This window comes from Salvelinus sp. IW2-2015, linkage group LG24, assembly GCF_002910315.2.
Source record: "Salvelinus sp. IW2-2015 linkage group LG24, ASM291031v2, whole genome shotgun sequence".
Taxonomy (NCBI): domain Eukaryota; kingdom Metazoa; phylum Chordata; class Actinopteri; order Salmoniformes; family Salmonidae; genus Salvelinus; species Salvelinus sp. IW2-2015.
The window spans coordinates 6370887-6393961 of NC_036864.1; the positions used below are offsets into that span (position 1 = coordinate 6370887).

Genomic DNA, 23075 nt, shown 5'->3' on the forward strand with positions numbered 1-23075 from the left:
CGAACTCATCTCTCGGCATGTCCAGCTCACTCATTATCTCAGCCAATCATGGCTAGYGGGAAGGTTGACAACTTTTTCTGTGGCATAACCAACAAGGCTCAAAATGTAACAATTTTATTCGTATTTACAGATGGCATACAAATGTTATTAAGGCACATGAAAGTTCACACGTTTTGATGAAAAAAAATGTTTTATGTTCAAATGGCTCTCCTGTGAAGTCGTGACTTTCGACATACGCCTAGTTTCCTGAATCTGGTCACATTTCTCATTTGCCTGAAAGAGAGTCAGTCAGTCAGATCACGGTTGAACCAGGAGCTGAACCTGTTTTTAATCATTTTAATCATTTTAATCATTTTCTTTATGGGGGCGTGTTTGTTAACAATACCACTGAAAATATAGAAAAAGAAGCTCCAAGCATCTTCGACAGAAGGGATCAAGATGATTCTATACCAATTTACAGAGGCCAGGTCATGATTGAAGTCTTGCTCATTAAAGTTTTTTACCAAGCGTCTATGACAAATCAGGACAGGTCATTTCACTGAGCAGCCATTACGAAGACAGGCTATAAAACAGTGATCACAAAGGTCATTACAGAAATAACACCAGACTGATACCTATCAGGATTATTTGTGAGGATAACATCAAGGAGAGTAGCCTTTTCTGGGTGTTTGGAGTCATACATTGTGGGATTGGTAAAGAATCTGAGAAAGATTTAGAGAGTCCCATTGCTTTAGGACTTGGTCAGGTGGTTTAAGCATGTCCCAGTTTAGGTCACCTAGCAGTACAAATTCAGACTTAGTTTAAGGGGAAAGGAGAGAGCTTAGGGCATTTAGAGTACAGGCCAGTGCCGATGGTGGACGATAACACCTAGCAACAGTCAACAAAGAGCTATTCGAAAGTGTAATGCTTAAAACCAGCCAATAAAATAGTTTGGGGATAGACTTGGTGGAGACAACCGAGCACTGAAGGTGTTCCTTGGTAAAGATTGCCACTCCACCACCTTTGGAAGATCCGTCTTGCCGAAAAAGGTTATAACCAGAAAGGTTAACATCAGTGTTCAAAACACTATTTTTTAACCATGTCTCAGTAATGACCAACATCTGGAATGGAGCTGTGAACCCACACTTTCAATTGATACATTTGAGGTAATAAGCTTCTAGTGTTAACGTGCAGAAAACCCAGGCGTTTACGAGAGCAGAAATCAGTGAAGCAGATATCCGAGCACAAGTTAGAATTGGGGCTAGCAACAGTAGATGAGCCAGGGTGTACATGAACATTTCCAGATATCATCAGCAGTAAAACAATCAGGGCACGGCAGAGGACAGGAAGAGCTCTGCAGTGTTGATTTATGACATTTGAATGTGCATTAGATGGCAACAAGATCATATTGTACAGCAATTTCATCAAGTAACATGAATACAAAGCCGGCGAAAGGTGGTTAGAATGGGAGGCCAAGAGTCCGTGTAACCAATATAGAGTCAGAGTCCCGTGGGTGGGAACAGCCCACGGTTGGGGAAACCGTGGCATCTCTATTACCTATATTATGACGCATTACACTATTATTATAATGATAATAACAGGCCATCATATAATGGCACCATTATTATGATCCAATACCCTATTATTGGACTGATCCCTTAGCCTTATGTCTTTGTGTGAGAGAGTGAGCATGTGTGTGTTCGTCCTGAGTGGGAGAAAAGCTGCCCTACAGCCACATAGGTTCTCATGAGACGCTACACAAGGTCAGGTCTCCACCATTCCTCCAGACTCCTCCTTTGAAGCCTCTTCCTTATCTAATAGAGCTACAACTGGGAATTTAGATTCATTCTGCTTTTCAGTTACCACTTACACCCGAGAATATCTGTATTGACAAGGATTAGAGTTGGATGATAAATTGGGCTAATGATCCGATCCCCATGTTGCTTTTGGTGCAGTGAGGTCATTATCAAATGTTTTTGAGCAGTGTTCCATCCTCCCAATGCCGCAGACTGATCGGAGAAGTAAAATAAGTCTGCTCCTCTCTGCAGTAACACCACCAGACAAATCAATGCAGAGCTCTTCCCGCTGTGTACCATAGAAACACATCTGATGAAACAACTAGACCTACATCAAAAAACAGTCAAATAGTAAAGACTTCATCCTGAGATAAGAGGATGAAACAAAACACTCCAACAGCAGTGTTCACCTTCAGTTCACGTCCTCGTCTGTTGTCAGGGGACATTTAAAAACAGATCATACCTCAGACTCACGCTCCTCTACTGAAAMACATGATTAAGACAGCAGCCTCGTGTGATCATGGCTGATCAGCGCTCGCAGCACAACGAACAGGTCGGTTCTCCACAACAACTAACGATTCAAACATTATCTTGTATTTGTTCAGTAGCAGATGACCTTCTGTCTGTGCAGATGAGAGATCAAGGTACCCAAGTGTTTTCTTAGCGTCGCTCCTAAGAAATGAGTGTCTGTTGTCGCAGAGCGATAAGAGAGGGAGAATGATGGAGTGGATCAAAGTGTATTAGAGGATATAATTCCCTTCTTAAAAGAACACAAAGCTATATTCTGTAAAACAGTGTATTAGAATCAGGCAAAACATTTCAATATCCAATAAGTCGCCGGAAAGAGCCGAGACTCGCATACTTTCCACATCACTTAAACAAAACAAATGTTCTGATTTTAATAACACTATTAGCAACAGCATAGCGTATTTGTTTCCACATGGTCAGACAAGTTGTCCTGATCCTAGCCTGGCTCTACAATAGGTTATCCTAAACGGGAGTCCCTGAGGCCAATCCTCCTCTGAGTACGGAATGTAAACATGCATCTGGCACTGGCTCACATCCCTCCATGTCAGGTCACTAGTAGGTAAACAAGACTGTGGCTGCATTTACACAAGCAGCCCAATTCTGTTTAGTTTTTTTCACTAATCGGTATTTTGACCAATCAGATTGGCTCTGGAAAAAAATCTGATGTGAATAGATCTGATGTGATTGGTCAAAATACCAATTAGTGGAAAGAAAAGCTTAAATTGGGCTGCCTGTGTCAACACAGCCTTAGTGTCTTGACGGATAGCAGCACTCAGGACATTACAAGTGCAGTGGGGACAGTGCACTTGTAATGAAATGAAATTGGACATGATCTTTGGAAGGTAGCTAGGTGAACAGACTAAATTATTGAGCAAAGTACGCAAACAAACCCACACACACAGGTATTTATTTTATTTCACCTTTATTTAACCAGGTAGGCCAGTTGAGAACAAGTTCTCATTTACAACTGCGACCTGGCCAAGATAAAGCAAAGCAGTGCGACACAAACAACAACAGAGTTACACATGGAATAAACAAACGTACAGTCAATAACACAATAGAAAGATCTATATAGAGTGTGTGAAACTGAGGTAAGATGAGGGAGGTAAGGCAATAAATAGGCCTTGGTGGCGTAGTAATTACAATTTAGCAATTAAACACTGGAGTGATAGAGTATAGATACTGGGGTGCAAAGGAGAAAAAAATAATTATTATAATATGGGGATGAGGTAGTTGGATGGKCTATTTACAGATGGGCTATGTACAGGTGCAATGATGTGTAAGCTGCTCTGACAGCTGATGCTTAAAGTTAGTGAGGGAGATATGAGTCTCCAGCTTCAGTGATTTTTGCAATTTGTTCCAGTCATTGGCAGCAGAGAACTGGAAGGAAAGGCGGCCAAAGGGGGAATTGGCTTTGGGGATGACCAGTGAAATATACCTGCTGGAGCGTGTGCTACGGGTGGGTGCTGCTATGGTGACCAGTGAGCTGAGATAAGGTGGGGCTTTACCTAGCAAAGACTTATATATGACCTGGAGCCAATGGGTTTGGCGACGAATATGAAGTGAGGGCCAGCCAACAACAGCATACAGGTCGCAGTGGTGGGTAGTATATGGGGCTTTGGTGACAAAAGGGATGGCACTGTGATAGACTGCATCCAATTTGCTGAGTAGAGTGTTGGAGGCTATTTTGTAAATGACATCGCCGAAGTCGAGGATTGGTAGGATAGTCAGTTTTACGAGGGTATGTTTGGCAGCATCAGTGAAGGATGCTTTGTTCTGAAATACGAAGCCAATTCTAGATTTTATTTTGGATTGGAGATGCTTAATGTGAGTCTGGAAGGAGAGTTTACAGTCTAACCAGACACCTAGGTATTTGTAGTTGTCCACATACTCTAAGTCAGAACCGTCCAGAATAGTGATGCTAGACAGGCGGGCAGCGATCGGTTGAAGCATGCATTTAGTTTTACTTGCATTTAAGAGCAGTTGGAGGCCACGGAAGGAGTGTTGTATGGTGTTGAAGCTCGTTTGGAGATTTGTTAACACAGTGTCCAAAGGGCCAGAAAAACACAGAATGGTGTCGTCTGCGTAGAGGTGGATCAGAGAATCACCAGCAGCAAGAGCGACATCATTGATGATTACAGAGAAGAGAGTTGGCCCAAGAATTGAACCCTGTGGCACCCCCATAGAGACTGCCAGAGTTCCGGACAACAGGCCCTCCGATTTGACACACTGAACTCTGTCTGAGAAGTAGTTGGTGAACCAGGCGAGGCAGTCATTTGAGAAACCAAGGCTGTTGAGTCTGCCGAAAAGAATGTGATGATTGACAGAGTCGAAAGCCTTGGCCAGGTCGATGAATACAGTATTGTATTTTATCGATGGCGGTTATGGTATCGTTTAGGACCTTGAGCGTGGCTGAGGTGCACCCATGACCAGCTCGGAAACCAGATTGCATAGTGGAGAAGGTACGGTGGGATTCGAAATGGTCGGTGATCTGTTAACTTGGCTTTCGAAGACCTTAGAAAGGCAGGGTAGGATAGATATCTGTAACAGTTTGGGTCTAGAGTGTCTCCCCCTTTGAAGAGGGGGATGACCGCAGCAGCTTTCCAATCTTTGGGGATCTCAGACGATACGAAAGAGTAGTTGAACAGGCTAGTAATAGGGGTTGCAACAATTGCGGCGGATAATTTTAGAAAGAGAGGGTTGTCTAGCCCAGCTGATTTGTAGGGGTCCAGATTTTGCCGCTCTTTCAGAACATCAGCTATCTGGATTTGGGTGAAGTAGAAATGGGGGAGGCTTGGGAAAGTTGCTGTAGGGGTGCAGCRCTGTTGACCGGGGTAGGGGTAGCCAGGTGGAAAGCATGGCCAGCCAATTATCGTGGATTTATTGGTGGTGACAGTGCTTCGTAGCCTCAGTGCAGTGGGCAGCTGGGAGGAGGTGCTCTTATTCTCCATGGACTTTACAGTGTCCCAGAACTTTTGGGAGTTTGTGCTACAGGATGCAAATTTCTGTTTGAAAAAGCTAGCCTTAGCTTTCCTAACTGACTGTGTATATTGGTTCCTAACTTCACTGAAAAGTTGCATATCGCAGGCGCTATTCGATGCTAGCGCAGTAGGCGTGCACACACACACACCTTTAAGCATGCTATTGACAGACAGCAGGGAAGGCCATTCTGTAGAACATTGCAGAGGAAAGAACAGCTTTCACTTAAAGTTACTGCCTGTGGAGACAGTGAGGGTCTCTTGCTCTCACCCTCTTCCTCCTCCTACTCTCTCTGCAATCTTCCTCCCTCTCACTCTCTCTCTCTCTCTCTGTAACCAGCTGTACGCATAAGTGCAGTGGCAGACCTGGGGAGCCCCTCACATTTTCAACAGCCTTGGTACGTGCACACTTAACACACACACACACACACTACTGATTACCATAGTCTGATTAATCACGTCTGGGCCAATAGGAACTGCAACTAATCCTCTCTCTCTCTACTGGGCCATCCAAAACAAGGCATATCCTCATCCATGAATCTAGCAATTGCTGTAGAATGAACTAGCAGTTCAACTATCGGAGTTGCACCCAGATAACTGACGCCGAATCCAACACTTAATGATTTGCCAGTCAGTCCCAGTCAGACGAGCGTTGAGCTGAGAGTGATTGATTAAATGTTGGCCATTACCTTCTCGTCTTTAGCGCCAGGCATGAATCAAGTGGGCCTGCATGCGGTTCTGCATCGGGCCTAGGGGCAGAGCATACCCCTCCCTCTGCAACCTCCTGTTGTAAGATAAGTCCATGTCCTGCTACAAGTAAATGTGCGTGCATTGAAGTCAGTATATTGGAATTGTGTATTCATGGTACGTGTATAATAAATAAAGTATCATGAGATTTCCATTAAGTTGCATAAAARAAATACATTGGATTGAACACAAGCAGGCTTTGCACTGAGCCCTGGCTAGGAGTGGGAGGTTAGTGGTAAATCAGGTCAGTGATATCTCAGATACTGACAGATCACTCACTCATAGATATGGCCAGTCGTAACAACTCGAGAGTTCAAGTTGAAGACGTATACTCCATCATAGTACCACCACAGACTAAGGTATGCAGTGCAGCGGTGCCCCTGAATAGGACTCAGTGCAGCACACAGCCAAACACAATGGACACATACCAAATGGCACCCTAATCGCTATACGGTGTCCTAATTTGGAAACAGGGCCCATAGGGCTCGTCAAAAGTAGTACACTATATAGGGAATAGGGTGCCGTTTGGGATGTTCCGTACAGTGTGCTTCTACATCTGCATTGCTTGCTCTTTGGGGTTTTTGGCTGGGGGGGTTTTGGCTGCCGGTGTAAAAATGGCTTTATAAAATAAGATTGATTGACTAACAGCCTTTTCACAGCTTACTGTAAGCAGAAAATTAAACTCACTTGTATTCACTGCAGGTGGTGTCGTTCATTAGTGGCTTGTGGTGTGGAACCAGAGGCGTGTTGTGTTTAGGGAGGAAGTGGAAGAGCAATAGGACAGAGTTGCTGAAATGCAGAGAGTTTACGGTGTCTCCAGTGAATCAACAGCTTTGACAAGGGGCTGTCATCACCTGCTAGTGTCAAAACAATCAGCAGTAGAAATGTTAGACCATTCTTGCTCTCGTCTCCCACTGATGAGACCGAGCTAGAGCGAGTGAGAGCGAACGAGACAGGAAGCCTTTCATCAGTGTAGCAGCTCCACCCAGCCAGCGACCCACTTATAGATATGTCCCTACTTCAACCACAGCTCACATGATCCCAGAGGTGGAAATGTGTGTGGACACAAAACGTACACACACTGTTGACARATGTCCAGGAAAAGTTGAGTGGCTGTTGTATCCCGGTGGAAACACCTGCAGAACCTGCATCTCCTCCTGACAGCTGGAAGCCTATCCCCAGCTCTTATTCTATTCAGAAAGCTCGCTCTCTCACACTAACCTCTCTCTATCCATCTATGTCTCCCTCTCCCCAGGTCTCTTTCTTTGATTCGCTCGCTTTTGTTTTCTCAATCTCTCGCTCCACTCACATCTATCAGATTGCTCCATTTAGCCTGACAAACAGAAACCTTTCTCGCCATCATTCCTTTGCAGCACCATTCTCAGATTGAAACTCCAATCCTTAGGGTGCACCTAGATTCACAACACAGCTCGTTTCAGTAACGCAGCCTATTGAGAACTCCACTAYGGTGAGTGCTGCAGTAAAGCGGAGACCGCTAGCTATGTCACGTCTCGTTAATGTTGCTTCGTGGCCCCGTCTGTAGGCTCCACACACACACACCCCTAAGCCCCAAAACTTGAGCTGAGTTAGAGGCGGGCCTAGAGCCTCCACCTCCAATGGGAGAACRGGATTCACCAGTGGGCGTGGAGAAGAAGGGGAGCAGGCCATGTTTCTCTAACTGTGTATTTTTGCGGGATTCCCCAAGCACTCTCCCAGCTGCCAAACTAAGCCAGAGGAAAAGACTGCAGCACACACATACACAGCCTTGTCTGTCTACCAAGGCAGTCTGGCTAGGTCCCTTTGCCTACCCACCCCCCAACTACACTCCAAGTGTCAGCTACAGGTCATATCCTCCAACCATTTCCCTATTCTCGTCCATTCCGCCTTCTTCCTCCTCTTCTCTCTTCGAGAAACCAGCGTGGGAAGCAGGGGAGGGAGAGTGAAATGAATCCACACTGCATGTCTTAAACATGGCTCCTCATCCAGCTTTCTCTGCCACTCCTGGGTTGCATCCATATTCCCTATAGAGTGCACTACTTTTGACCAGGGCCCATAGGGAATAGGGTGCCATTTGGACGGCATACATGTGTGAGCTACATAAATCGTCCAGTGTGTGTGTGTAATATTCACATCCAAAACACCTTCATGGAAGCTATTGCAGCTAGCTGAAACGTTCTCTATTGTGGTTAGTGGTATATCCAATCACTTGGGAGCTGCAGTTGCTGTGTGTAGGCTTTCTTCCTTTATTCTAAGTGTATACATCTGCTCTCCCAGCAGGTCCCTCCCTCCTCAGGTCCCAAATGGCACCCTTTTGCCTATATAGTGCACTACTTTTGACCAGAGCCCATAGATAGGGGCCATTTGGCGCAGCCATACTGTGTGCGCCAGTGCAGAAATGATCTGAAGGCTAAAGGGCGAGAGGGATAAGTGAATTAAAGATGCTGGGTGAAAACAACCTAGTCGTTGATGAATGGGATCTGTAAAGTGTGTGTGTGTGTGTGTCCTTTAGAGTCAGCCCCTCTGCGACTCCACACAGCCCAGGAATAATACATGAGCTGTACCATTCCTCATCTCTGGCAGCCTTCCACCTGCTGCTGAGGTAATACTGTAGACGCCAGCGTGACACACAGAGGTGAGACACATCAGGGAGGTCATTAAAGGCCTCAACCACAACAGCAATTTCCCAGTGGGCAATATTAGCTAGTTGAAGCAACGTCATGCTGACGTCGTATTTGTTACGTCATGGCCAGCCAGGGTGGATACTGAAAGAAATGGGACGTTTTTTGACACAAGTATTTTTAATTACCAGAAAAATATTATTTTTCCTCAGTGGGAGGTAGAGGACTCTGAATGACTATGTTCTTGCCTGGTGGGAGGCGTGGGGGAGACACTTCCATAATCCTCAGTGGGTTTAGCTCGGTCATGCGTTCAGAGTCTGAGTCAAAGGGCTTAGAGTGCATACAGGGTTACGGTACACTAGGGTAGCTGCCTGTTCTGGCTGGCCAGCCACTGTGAACTAGTGTACTTCAGGGAGTGTGCACTAGGTAGGGCACTGACTCTAGGGAGCGTTTACTGAAACAGAGGAGGAAACATCAAACAAGTCTCTTCGGATTGGTTCTGTCTCCAGGTACACTATGACAAAGGGGAACAGAGAGGAGAATCCCCCTGTGAATTAACGGGAGTCACGAGGACACAGGCTGGGTTGTGACACACACACACACACACCTCCAGCGGCCCACTGTCTGGGTCCCATGGGACCCTCTCAACACCACAGAGAAAGAGGGACATGAATCCTAAATCAAAGGGCATCAAGTTCCTTCCGGGATGTAGGAGGGCACAGGGRGCGTGGAGGGCATAAGATCTGCATAACGGCCACATGGGCCGACCAGCAAAGAAATTGAGAAGAATTTCAGAAATCACGGGCAACGCAAATTGAAAAATAGCACACCATGCACTGCCAATGCAATGGTGTCAAAACATAAACTGGACAAAATAGGCCCAATTGTTCTCAGTCCAAAATGCTGCTCTTTGTGTCTCAGAAAGATATCCCATCTAGAAATGTGACAGTGATTCAGCCAATTCCATTCCTTCAGCCTACGGTCCAACTTGAGTCCATGCCATCAGCAGTGTGCCATAATAATAGTTGTGGAAGAGGGAGAGGAAACAGTGACACTAGATAAACACACACTAATTCACAGCGGTACAGTATGTATGCCTTGAGATACAAAACACACTCCAGTTAGTGGACCTATTTAAAGCACACGCTATTAGCTCAGTTGCTACTCTCCATATGGCCATAGCAGAGAACCAGAAGAGACAGCGGTGAAGGAAAGACAACCGAATAGCACTGCAAGGCTTAAAACTGTATATACATGTGTTTCTTCAAACACTGACTTATTTATCAACCCAAATATGAATGTGCAACAAACCCTAAGCCGATGTTTAGGGGTGTAATAATGTAGTGTCTCTGTTGCAAGTACACACGGGTGGAGCAGCGGAGGCCCCAACATGTAAAGCCTGCAGCTGAGAGCTGTGAGTCACACTGGCTTGTCAAACTCCATCACAGACCGTACTGACTTGCTCTGAGGAAAAAGGAGACCTCGAACTGTGTGTGTGTTCATAAGAAGGGGATGTGGAGGAGATCTTTCCAAAATGCTCCAGAAGGGCGTTGGGAGAGAATCAGAAAATCTCAACTGCCGTCAAAACAAAGCAGCCTGCCAGCGACAGTATGAGATGACAAATATCAAGTGTTTCCATAAAGCGCGGTGGCTTTGAAAATCGAACTCACTTGATGAAGCAGCGGGCTCCTTCGAACGTATATCCCTCCTCCCATCCCGTTGGTAAATCTATGCGGGAAAGAGAGGGGGAAGAGGAGGGAGTAATGAATAGGCTACGAGACAAATACATCGCAACACACACAAGCCGCTGTTGAGATAGGAGCAGAGATCTGCGCGTGACCGAAAACACAGTTTCCCACGCCAGCCCCTTTGGCAATATTTATAGCCTACCACTATGCTATCCATTAATGATATAGCCTAGTGCGGATGATCAAATAGCCTCATCGTCATTTCTATTCGTATCCGTTATTCAACATATTGTATTGATGGAAGTGAGATTGTAAAAGCCTGCTTCCTAGGCATTGACAGTGTGAGGATCTATGCATTCCGCGCACGATGTCTTCCCTCTAATGCAATGGATATGGAATGGTAACAATAACATCCTTATCCGAAGTCATTTCCAAAACAATACAAACATTTGTTGCATTCAACATTTGTAGCGAGTTACGCATCAATGTTTCATGTTATCATTTTATCAACAGCTGTTGTTACAATTGTTACAAAATAACTGCTCAGTGCTTCGGGCTTAAGCCTTACAGTTTAGTCTACAACCCTGGCAAGTGGCAAACAATAATGTCAAAAAAATCAAAAAATCAACTAACTTCTAGTTTATGAATGTGAATGCCTACGTGACCGAACTTTCAACAACTCTGTCGCAATGCCTTGGTGACATTAATTGGCGGCTCAACTTGATGGTCTGAGCGCAGAGGAGAGAAAGATAGACAGACGGCTGTTGCTTGCGGCAGTGAGTCTTCGCTCAACGTTCATCGGTGGTTTCTGAAACAATTTAAAACCGAGACTCTTGCCGTATGTAACGATTGGAAGAGTTCGATGCGAACCGTTTTTACCTGGGGTTTTTCTGTGCCCCGTTATGACGGCCTCTCCGGTGACGGGATGCAGCCAGGTCGTACTCTTGGCTTCTTCACTGTTGGGTAAGAAACRGGGAGAAGGTGAACACGCAAATAACACAGACATAAACAAACGCGTCGAAACAAAGCCAATACACTTCCATGCGCTGTATCCTGGGAATATTTACTTGATGAAGAATATYCTTCCGTCCCGAGTAACCCCATAACTCCAAGAAGAAGGCAGGCAGGAGAGCCAGTCCGGGTTTAGATCCGCCGCCATGTCTAGCAGAGGACGGAGACTGGAGTGCGCGTATCCGTGCCGTGGGCGCGTACTCGTCAACCCTAAGCAACTGGGCGCGGGGAACCTCTGTGGGGCGGGAGCGTGCTTGCATGGTACATAGGTCTCCTGTTTCCACCTTGTTTTTAAAACTTTTATTGAAACAAATTATGTTTTGTAAGTACATACTAACGAGCATAAACACTAATGTATATATACAATAGCCTAGAGCAAGCCTATGATTCTGAAAAATATCCCACCGCAGYTATTTACATGCTAAAGATGTGAAATTCAATTTCTCATGTCACAATTAATTAGATATGGCATTATATAGTAATATATAAATTCACACATTATGTCCTTGTAGCCTGGGGCTACTGTATTCACCAATAGAATAGTCATCCTGCAAGTGTGTTAAAGCTTACATGGATGGTCCGTCTGTAATGTTCCGTATTATCACACAGGTAAACCTTGTACCTCACTGGCATGGTTCAGCTGTCTATAAATCCTTCTCTCTCCCCCTCCTTAGCCCTCCCTCACCCCCCCCCCCCTCTATAGGTCAGACAGAGCAGAGGGTCCCGAGTAGATTGGATGCATGTGAGAATAGGTGCATGTATGCGAGTGTAGAAGTGCAAGTGTGTGTATGATGAGTGTGTGTGTGTACATGATGTGTGTGTGTGTGTGTTGTGTGTGTGTGTGTGTGTTGTGTGTGTTGTGTGTGTGTTGTGTGTGTGTGTGTGTGGTGTGTGTGTGTGTGTGTGTGTGTGTGTGTGTGTGTGTGTGTGTGTTGTGTGTGTGTGTGTGTGTGTGTGTGTGTGTTGTGTGTGTCATACACGAAAAGATGGTGAAAACACAATGCAGACAGGTTAGCCAGGATGCCAACACCACGCATATAAGATTTAACTATCAAACAAATAACTACATAAATGAAAACAAAAATGTCCACTGTCCACTAACATTATGGAGTGGCTTGCCAACGCCAAACAAAGGATACCAATTAGATACTGATCTTAGGGTCAGTTTGCTGTTCCACCTCCATAATGGTTAAGGTTAGGATTGGGAGCGTAAAGCTGATTCCTGGATATGTTGTCTGGAAGGGGAACGTCTACCACCCTCAGGCCTCCTGGCCTTTCAACTCTGGAATCACCACTAAATTCATCATTAGTAATCCCTATGTCCAAGGGGGTTCTTAGCAGATTTAGTGTGTGTGTGTGTGTGTGTGTTGGTGTGTGTGTGTGTGGTGTGTGTGTGTGTGCTGTGCTGTGTGTGTGTGTGTGTGTGTGTGTGTGTGTGTGTGTGTGTGTGTGTGTGTGTGTGTGTGTCAGAGGAGACTGTTATAAGACCTTCTAGGTTGGAGTCAAAACATATCTGTTGAGTAACTTGTGCAACAGCATACAGCGTAGTAGCTACTGTGACTTACTTAATAAAAACAAATGTTGACTACTGTTTAGCACATCAAATGAAAGCAATATTTGCTTAAGTACAGTGATTTGCACAGTAATACATGTGAATCATCCAATGAATACATGGACTAATAATATATGATGTAAAAGGTAAATCATGTAAATAAATACATGAACTAGCTAGTAACTACAGCTATATGTAAATCATGTATCTCCCAGTGTGTTTAACATTCCAGTGTAGATATGGCAGTGGGACAGGAGGATGGAATGCAGTGCTGCTAGTGATTACCTTCTCCTCTCCTCTGGGTATCAAAGGTAGCGAGATGTTAGACTACACCAGACACCAGAGCCAAGCGGGACTGGGGCTATATGGGGATCTGCTGCAGGGAGTGAGGGAGGGAGCCGCAAAACAAACATGATGAAAACGTTTCAAACGCTGCTCTGGTTTCTGTCGACGGTCATTAGTAYGGAAATGTAGCACAGGTTGTACTGTGTGTGTGTGTGTGTAGGGGAGGGGGTTTGTTTGAGTGTGTGTGTGACACGTACTTATGTRCGAGAGTGCCTGTGGTCTTGGATGTGGTCACTGTTTACAATATTCTGTCTGACTGTGACTCAGACACTTTTGCTGTGGAGCTTTAGACCAGAGGCTTGGAGGCTTCGTCAAATGCCCATCAGATAACCCTGAAGGCAAAAGTGTTCAAATTCTGGCTTGCCTACTACTTACTAAAACAGCATACTGTGCACTACTCGTGCTACATATTATTTAGAATGTACTGTTTAGTAAAAGGTATGTTGTAAGCAACAAATATCAACATACTACTCATCCATACTGAGAAGGTGTCATCAAATGCGCAATAGCACTTGTTCCCCGCCATTTGTACATTTTTGTAGAGCACATCCCCTATTCTGATTATCAGCCRTTGTCGAACACAGGTAGGAGTGAAAAGCAGATTCTCTTCCTCAGTAGTTTGCAACGAATTCTACTAGATGAAAAGCCAAAATGAGTATGGCATCCTGGAATTAATTTCRCATACTATAAAATKKTATAYTTTTTCGGTTACCGAAAAARMCTACTATTTAGAATTCAAGTATGGTTATTCGGACATGGCCTCTGTCTAAAAKCACTCTGAGAACAGATAGGGCCTTTCTCCAGGACCCATTCGGACTAACTATTCAAGGACTGCGTCCCAAATGACAATGCTCCCTATATAGTGTACTACTTTTGCCTAGATCCCTATGGRYCCTGGTCTAAAAGAAGTGCAATATAAAGGGAATTGGGTGCGATTTAAGATGCAGCAAAGGTTTCCATCAAGCTTCCCACAGACCCGGAGGGTCTGTCTCCCCCCTCAGTCATGAAAGGGACTGTGAGGGGCTGGAAACTAGGCTCATAATGATTATTAATGAGACTGCGGCTTAGCTACGACCCCTGCCGCCTTTTTGAAGTCACCTAGCGCAGAGCAGAGCAGAGCAGTTCCTCTGACGTCATCATTAGAGGGTCCAACCCAGCCAATGGCCTCTTCTGAAACAGAGATTGCTTCCTGCTTCGGGACCAATCTGTACCCCACTGTTACTATGGGAGGGCCTCAACCCCCTTTATCAAAACAAACAACTCCATTCCTATTCCATCCATCATGACTCTTATATTTTCCCTGCCATCTTCCTCTTCAACTTATTCTCCCAATTTCCCCCTTCATCTCCCCCCAATTGCCCCAACCCTCTCCCAATTCTCACCTCCTATCCTCCCACCACCCCTCAATCGTCCACATAATGTTCCTCCCCCATACTCTCCTCGTTCACCATGTCCTCCTTCCTAACTATCTCTGACCTCCATGTCACGTCTGTCCCCTCTCTCTGGATCAGCGACTGCAGCATATCATATTCCTCAGCTTTCTGTCAGGCCCACTCAGCCTCGGTCTATGGGCTCATGGGCTCTGTGTCGCTATAAACTTTCAATTTAGGAGACGAGGACTAKTTCAGMGAAAACAAGACACCTACACTGCAGGCTAGTGCTACGGTGTTGTACATTGCAGTGGGAATTCCACAGCTAGGGTAAAAGCTTTACCTTTCAGAAGGAATAAAACAAGCTCGAAAACATACCAGGCTTCACTGGTTAAAGTGCTTTCCACATGATCACGGCTTTAGAAGATGGGTTTGTGGCTGGAGCTGGCTGGCTTGCTACCTACCCAGTTAGGGGTCCCTTGGACGATCATGCAGTGTGTGTCTCATTAAGACCAACCTATTGATCAGAAACTGAACACAAAGACCAGTTATCCAACACCACACTGGTCCTGCTGCCTATTTGATTTCCTTAATGTGTTGTGAGGGGGGGAGGGGGGTCTATTGTATGTGCTAGAGATATTCAACCACCCTAGGCAGACAAAGGAAGTTATATAGAACATCTTTATTATTATAGATGGGTGTCTATTGTGGAAATGGCCCAGTGTTGGACAAGCTGGTTTGAACATAATGGAACAGATTGCTGCTTTACATTGTACTCTATGTAAGGTTGACTCCATCCGCCATGTGTACTGTACTGTAGCACCCACCACAACATCTCCAGGGCAGGCAGGTCTACGTGACATCTGATGCCAGGGAGAGAGTTAGACGGACGGGTCAGACGAGGGCACGCTAAGCCCTGGAGGCCGGAGGGCAAGGAGAATGCCAACGTCWGCTAAATACCAAGTTTGTTATCATCGAGCTTGTCTCGCATTGAAATCAGGGMGAGAGCGAGAGKGAGACMGAGAGRGAGAGGGAGACAGAGAGAGAAAAGAGTCAGACAGAGAGAGAGGGTGAGGGAGACAGAGAGAGAAAAGAGCCAGGTTCAAGGTTGATACGTTCGAGACACAGAAATGCAGAACATGCAGAGATGCTGCTGTGGTCTGGACTAATAATAAACAAGGGTCAACGTATGCCCACGAGAGTCAGACAGAGAGTCAGGGGAAACACACTGTAAATGACGAGTCAGACAGAGAGTCAGCGGGAAACACACTGTAAATGCGACGAGTCAGACAGAGAGTCAGGGAAACACACTGTAAGGGCGAGTCAGACAGAGAGTCAGGGGAAACACACGTAAATGGGCGAGTCAGACAGAGAAGTCAGGGAAAACACACTGTAAATGGGCCGAGTCAGACAGAGAGTCAGGCAAACACACTGTAAATGGAGCGAGTCAGACAGAGAGTCAGGGGAAACACAGCGTAAATGGCGAGTCAGACAGAGAGTCAGGGGAAACACACTGTAAATGGCGAGTCAGACAGAGAGTCAGGGAAACACACTGTAAATGGGCGAGTCAGACAGAGAGTCAGGGGAAACACACTGTAAATGGCGAGTCAGACAGAGAGTCAGGGGAAACAACACTGTAAATGGGCGAGTCAGACAGAGAGTCAGGGGAAACACACTGTAAATGGCGAGTCAGACAGAGAGTCAGGGGAAACACACTGTAAATGGGCGAGTCAGACAGAGAGTCAGGGAAACACACCGTAAAAGGCGAGTCAGACAGAGAGTCAGGGAAACACACTGTAAATGGCGAGTCAGACAGAGAGTCAGAGGAAACACACTGTAAAATGGGCGAGTCAGACAGAGAGTCAGGGGAAACACACTGTAAAGGCGCGAGTCAGAAAGAGAGTCAGGGAAACACACTGTAAATGGCGAGTCAGACAGAGAGTCAGAACACACTGTAATGGGCGAGTCAGACAGAGATCAGGGGAAACACGTAAATGAGTCTCAGATGGCACCTGGGAATAGGTCAATGAGAGATGACATAAGCTCGGTGTTGGACTGGAGAGGTGTGAGCGTCATATAAGTGATTGCCTCATCGTACTGTTCTCTCTAGTTTTGATGGAAGACAGGGTGTGTACTTGTAACGTCAATACTAACTGACAGACTTGAATGTGGATGGTGTCATGGCTTAAGACCACATTATCCCACTAAGCTAAAGCTCAGACATCCGTTTCAAGTCAGTTTTATTCATCACACAAGCTTGGTTCATCAAACCAACTCAGTCTTGGTCCGATCTAAAGCTTTGTACAATCACCCACTGGGCACAGGCATCAATTTAACGTCTATTCCACGTTGGTTCAACGTAAATGACGTGGAAACGATGTTGATTTCAACCAGTGTGTGCACAGTGGGAAGCCTTACCACAGCTCTTTGTTTAAAGATTAGAACAGCAAACCTTCGTCTGAAACGCTGGCAGCCTCTGCCAACTAACACATTTGCATTGAGAAACATTTACCCTGTTGATACTACAACCTTCAAGGTGATTCCTCTGCCAAGGGAAAAAACAGAATGGCGTGGTCGTAAATGTTTCATAGTGAAGGTCTATTTACTATTAAATGTGTTTACTCTCTCCGCGGTGATGTTTGTTTATGTTGTTGAGTAGGATGCACCGGCCAGGTTCACAGCGGTAGCTCCTTCATCACACAGCATAAAACTCTCTGGAGTAACTTTTAGTGTTCTCTCTGTGTGTGTGTGTGTGTGTGTGTGTGTGTGTGTGTGTGTGTGTGTGTGTGTGTGTGTGTGTGTGTGTGTGTGTGTGTGTGTGTGTGTGTGTGTGTTGTGTGTGTGTGTGTGTGTGTGTGTGTGTGTGGTGGGTGTGGTGGTGTGTGTGTGTGTGTGTGTGTGTGCTAACCCTGGCACCTGCTTTCTTATACTGAGGCTGCCTTGAAAGACTGCCGAACCACTGAGGCGAAGCTGAGATCATGCAAACTGATTCAACTAAGATTCTTTACAACAAATAACTAGTAGAGATGACTGTACATGTTTTTTGCAGTGGTAGTAAAGTGCTATTTTTGCCCTTTTCGGTAATACAGTACTGTAATGCATAGCTTGTCCTTAAATTAATGGTGATGTCATACGCTGCATTGCAGGACACAGGGAAATGGCCTGTTGCTAATAGGCTTCAAAAATACTCTGTCGCCTCCAGCCAAGTGATTACATATTGCTGTGTGTGTGTGCGCTCGTGCGTGTGTGTGAGCATGTGTGTGTATATTTTGCATATGTGTGTGTGAGAGAGAGAGAGCGAGAAAGAGACAATTATTCTGACACTCTTTAACCAACTACATTAACAACAATCCTGTCTGACCTTTAATACAGAACAGACACACAAACACATCGCTGCATTCCAAACAGTTTGGTAATGACTTAATTGTCTGAGTCTAGTCGAGAAGAGAGTTTGTCAGGCAATTTGGATACTTTCTTTGAGGCCTATTTACCCTCTGGGCACACACTGGTTGACTCAACGTTGTTTCCACGTCATTTCAATAAAGTTACGTTGAACCAATGTGGAATAGGCGTTGAACTTGACGTCTGTGCCCAGTGTACATTTTTTTACAATTTGGAGTGTGTTTATTTACAGAATATGTAAAACATTCTCGTTTATATATGTCCCTAATAGACATGACTGTTTGAAGCAAAAAATATATACTGTAGGCTATGTATTTAGGATATTTAAACCTATTTTCCAGAGTGATACAAAGTAATTATGTTCTGTGTCAGTCTGGCCTAAGAAGCTAGTGAAGCTTTTCCTCTCTGGCTTCATTTCAAATGSCACCCTATTCCCTATATAGTGCACTTCTTTTGGCCAGAGCCTTGTGAGTATTGCACTATATACTGTAGGGATTAGAGTTCCGTTTGGGACGAAGCCTCTATCTCCCTTAGTAGCCTGGTGTATTTCAGTACCCTCCCTCACCATTTCACGCCTTTGTTGCCGTAAACCCCAGAGCACGGCCAGTGATCAAGGTCAATATGTGATGGTTGGATCAGAGTTGGAGAACTGGAGGCTCCCTTTCCTCGTTTAATACGACCATAATACCAACGTTCCCTGTCCTCGTTTAATAAGACCTGAACACCAATGTTCACTGTCCTCGTTTAATAAGACCTGAACTCCAATGATCACTGTCCTCGTTTAATAAGACCTGAACACCAATGATCACTGTCCTCGTTTAATAAGACCTGAACACCAATGTTCACTGTCTGCGTTTAATACGACCAGAATACCAATGTTTTCTGTCCTCGATTAGTAAGACTAGAATATCAACGTTCCCTGTCCTCGTTAATAAGACCAGAACACCAACGTTCACTGTCTGCGTTTAAGAAGACCAGGAATACCAAGGCTCCCTGTCCGCTTCATTGCTCCCTCTTGGTCAGGTCGTTGTTGTTCTCAATTACTTTCCTGGCTAAATAAAGTCAATTACTTCTCTAACGGTCACACAGGAAGCTGAGTGGAAGCCTCTTAGGATTTGAACTCCTCTCACTCGCTGCCTTTTGCCTGTCAGTGTTTCTGCCTTTTAAACTGCCTCTCATGGAGAAACTGTGAGGAATACAAACTCTGATGTTTTACTCAGGAAGCTGAGCAGAAGACTCAGTTCTTTCACATGTTATTTTCTGCCCCATCCCCACCTCTATAGAGGGCAACTTTATCATTTATTTATAYCAAAACATTACGTTTTTGCACTTCCTCCTGTCTCTTTGCCTTTACCTTCTCAAATGAACTTTCTGWATAACATGTTCTTCTCTTTTTTCAAAAATGGAAAGGAAGTCAAATTCCATGATTTTCCATGTTGCTGCATCTAGCGTATTAGACCTCAAAGAGCCCAAAGAGATAGTTCTCAGAGAGATGGCTTTGTTTTTAGATGGTGGGAACTCTACAATTATGCAGCAGATCATTTAAGGAAAGTGGAAGAAACACCTCTCAAGAATTCAKGAACCATCTTGTAACTTCAAAATAAATATCACATTCTGTACTGTACYATTCACTACTCTGTTGGCTTTGTTCATTTACTTTTCCTCGTCTTGCCTCTGCCAACTGCTGAGCTTTGCAACCATGTTGATGAAACAACAGAGATGCATTACTCTCCTCAACTTGTTCTTTCTCAGACGCCTCAATATTGACAAAATGAAAAGGTTGAGCTCTCTGGAAGGGCTCTCTGAGTGCATCCCAAATAGCACTGTAACCCTATCCCCTATATAGTGCACTACTTTTGACCAGAGACATAGTCAAAAGTAGTGCAATACATAGGGAATAGGGTGCCACTTAGGAGGCAGTCTCTATTGCCTCACTACAGAGGCCAGCAGCATTTCTGTGGTCTGAAGCTCAGTTGCCTGGACTCACAGAACCCCTGCTCTCCCTCTCTCTGCTTCGCTAGGGAGTACAATGTGTCTGTGCTTGGCCCCGTTTCGCCATTTCTCTCCCCCTACTGTGGATACACTCCTTTCTCTCTCTCTCTCTCTCTCTCTCTCTCTCTCTCTCTCTCTCCTCCCTCTCTCGTCTCGTCTCGGCCTCTCTCCTCTCCTCCTTCCTCTTTCTCTTCCTCCTCTTCTCTTTCCCCGCCTTCTCCGGCCCGTCGTCTTCTCTTCTCTCTGCTCTTCTCTCTCTGCCCGTCTCTCTCTCGTCTCTCCCTCTCTTCTATCTCTCTCTCCTCCTCTCTCTCTCTCTCTCTCCTCCTCCCTCTACTCTCTCTCTCTCTCTCTAGTGTGCACAGGAGCAGGGCCTAGACAGGGTCTCTAATAATGAATCTATATCTCTCTCTTTCTCTCTCTCCCTTTACTCTCTCTGTTTTCTTAAACTCTCTCTGCCCCATTTCTCGCAACCAAGTAGGAAGGACCCAAATAAAGCTGCTCTTCCTCATGTCTTGGGATCTGAAGATCTCATAATGTTTGAGCCGGCAGCAACAGGGGAGGGTGCGGATGACTCCCAAATGGCACCCTATTCCCTATATAGTGCACTATGTTTGACCAGAGCCCTATGCGCCCTGGTCAAAARTAGTGCACTATATAGGGAATAGGGTGCCATTTGGGATGCCACCTGAGAGAGGGAAAGGTTAAAATAAGCCCCTTCCTCATGGTGAGTGATGACTCAGGAGAGACACATTGATTTAAGCAGCTGGGGTGATGGAGAGGAGGCACTCAGGGCTTGAAGGGCATCAGCTTCACCTTCCTCTGTGCTGCGTAGAGACCTCTAAACACACAAACACAGGCACTAAGGCGTCAGACAGGCAGGCAGGCACGCACACACCACAGACACAGACATGCACGCAGCAACACCGACACATATTCAGACACACACATGAACTCATCTACTACACCAGTCCATCTCACTCAAAGAAAGTGAAGGGGAAAACCACCTTATTCACTTTAGYGAAAGACAAAAAGTTGCTGTCTACATTGTTCAATGATACTTCATGGTCTCCAGGGCCAATAGCAGCAGCCACACAAAGAGAGACCATCAGCGAGCCCAGCCGAGCTGAACCACAGCAGACGATGAGGGAGAGAGAAAGAGACTCCTGGACGCGCTCCTGCTGGCTTCAGACTCCTCTCGGGGAGGTCCGGGCCACCCCGGACCCATCCACTGTCACACTGAAAAGGAACACCTTGATACAGTTACTCAACCCACTCTCTGATCTAACAACACATGAGGAGAGAAGAAGAGAAGCGTATTGTTCACCTTCAGTTTTAGATTGAATGGCATGAGAGAATCGCATCACACGGTACACATAGTTCATCATACAGGGGCTTTATCATCTCATCAGTTCGGCTTAATGATCTGTCTTTCCCTCCCCTTGACAGTAAACATACAATGACGCAAGATGTCGACAGGAAATTCCGCGCTACTATTGTACAACTGACCATAAGGTGTCCCTCGGTGTTTACAAAAGGGAGTGTCGCCTTCTTCTCAGAAATGTGCAGGGGGCTTTCTTATTGAACCAGTATTTGCTTACTGACCACGCAGGAAGTAGAAGCACTATTTAGAACTACTCAACCAATGTCTGTTCATTCATGGTGCTTGTACAATATGATAGGGATTGGTCATTCACTACTGTAGCAACGTGCAGTACATAGCAACAAGACCCCTTGCAGACACACAGAACAGATAAACAAAACGACGGTTGTTTTCTTAATATCAAGTCAATATGTTGACGGTGTAGTTGGTTTCCTAGTGTATTTTAGTTTAGGCTTGTGTCAAGTTTCTTAGAGTAGAAATGCTGATCTAGGATCAGGTCCCCCTGTCTTATTTATTGTGATCAAATCAAATCAAATCAAATGTATTTATATAGGCCTTCTTACATCAGCTGATATATCAAAGTGCTGTACAGAAACCCAGACTAAAACCCCAAACAGCAAGCAATGCAGGTGCAGAAGCACGGTGGCTAGGAAAAACTCCCTAGAAAGGCCAAAACCTAGGAAGAAACCTAGAGAGGAACCAGGCTATGAGGGGTGGCCAGTCCTCTTCTGGCTGTGCTGGGTGGAGATTATAACAGAACATGGCCAAGATGTTCAAATGTTCATAAATGACCAGCATGGTCAAATAATAGTAATCACAGTGAACAGGTCAGTGTTCCATAGCCGCAGGCAGAACAGTTGAAACTGGGGCAGCAGCACGGCCAGGTGGACTGGGGACAACAAGGAGTCATCATGCCAGGTAGTCCTGAGGCATGGTCCTAGGGCTCAGGTCCTCCGAGAGAGAGAAAGAAAGAGAACATACTTAAATTCACACAGGACACTGGATAAGACAGGAGAAATACTCCAGAAATAACAGACTGACCCTAGCCCCCCGACACATAAACTACTGCAGCATAAATACTGGGGGCTGAGACAGGAGGGGTCAGGAGACACTTTGGCGCCATCCGATGATACTCCCGGACAGGACCAAACAGGCAGGATATAACCCCACCCACTTTSCCAAAGCACAGCCCCCACACCAGTAGATGGATATCTTCAACCACCAACTTACCATCCTGAGACAAGGCCGAGTATAGCCCACAAAGATCTCCGCCTCGGCACAACCCAAGGGGGGCGTCAACCGAGACAGGAAGACCACGTCAGTGACTCAACCCACTTAAGTGACGCACCCCTAGGGACGGCATGGAAGAGCACCAGTAAGCCAGTGACTCAGCCCCTGTAATAGGGTTAGAGGCAGAGAATCCCAGTGGAGAGAGGGAAACCGGCCAGGCAGAGACAGCAATGGCGGTTTGTTGCTCCAGTGCCTTTCCGTTCACCTTCACACTCCTGGGCCAGACTACATTCAGTCATAGGACCTACTGAAGAGATGAGTCTTCAGTAAAGACTTAAAGGTTGAGACTGAGTCTGCGTCTCTCACATGGGTAGGCAGACCATTCCATAAAAAGGGAGCTCTATAGGACAAATCCCTGCCTCCAGCTGTTTGCTTAGAAATTCTAGGGACAATTA

General features: G+C 45.6%; 1 protein-coding gene across 1 annotated transcript in view; it reads right to left on the bottom strand.

Moving 5' to 3' along the window:
- Window positions 1–11539, bottom strand: part of LOC111951341 (pleckstrin homology domain-containing family A member 5) — a 175151-nt gene extending 163612 nt beyond the window's left edge. The window contains exons 1-3 of the mRNA XM_070434692.1: window positions 11402–11539; window positions 11214–11290; window positions 10317–10374 (exon numbers count right to left, since the gene is read on the bottom strand). Of these exons, the coding sequence (XP_070290793.1) occupies window positions 10317–10374; window positions 11214–11290; window positions 11402–11493 (227 nt within the window). The 5' untranslated portion in view covers window positions 11494–11539. The remainder of the gene's footprint in view (window positions 1–10316; window positions 10375–11213; window positions 11291–11401) is intronic.
- Window positions 11540–23075: the final 11536 nt, after the last annotated feature.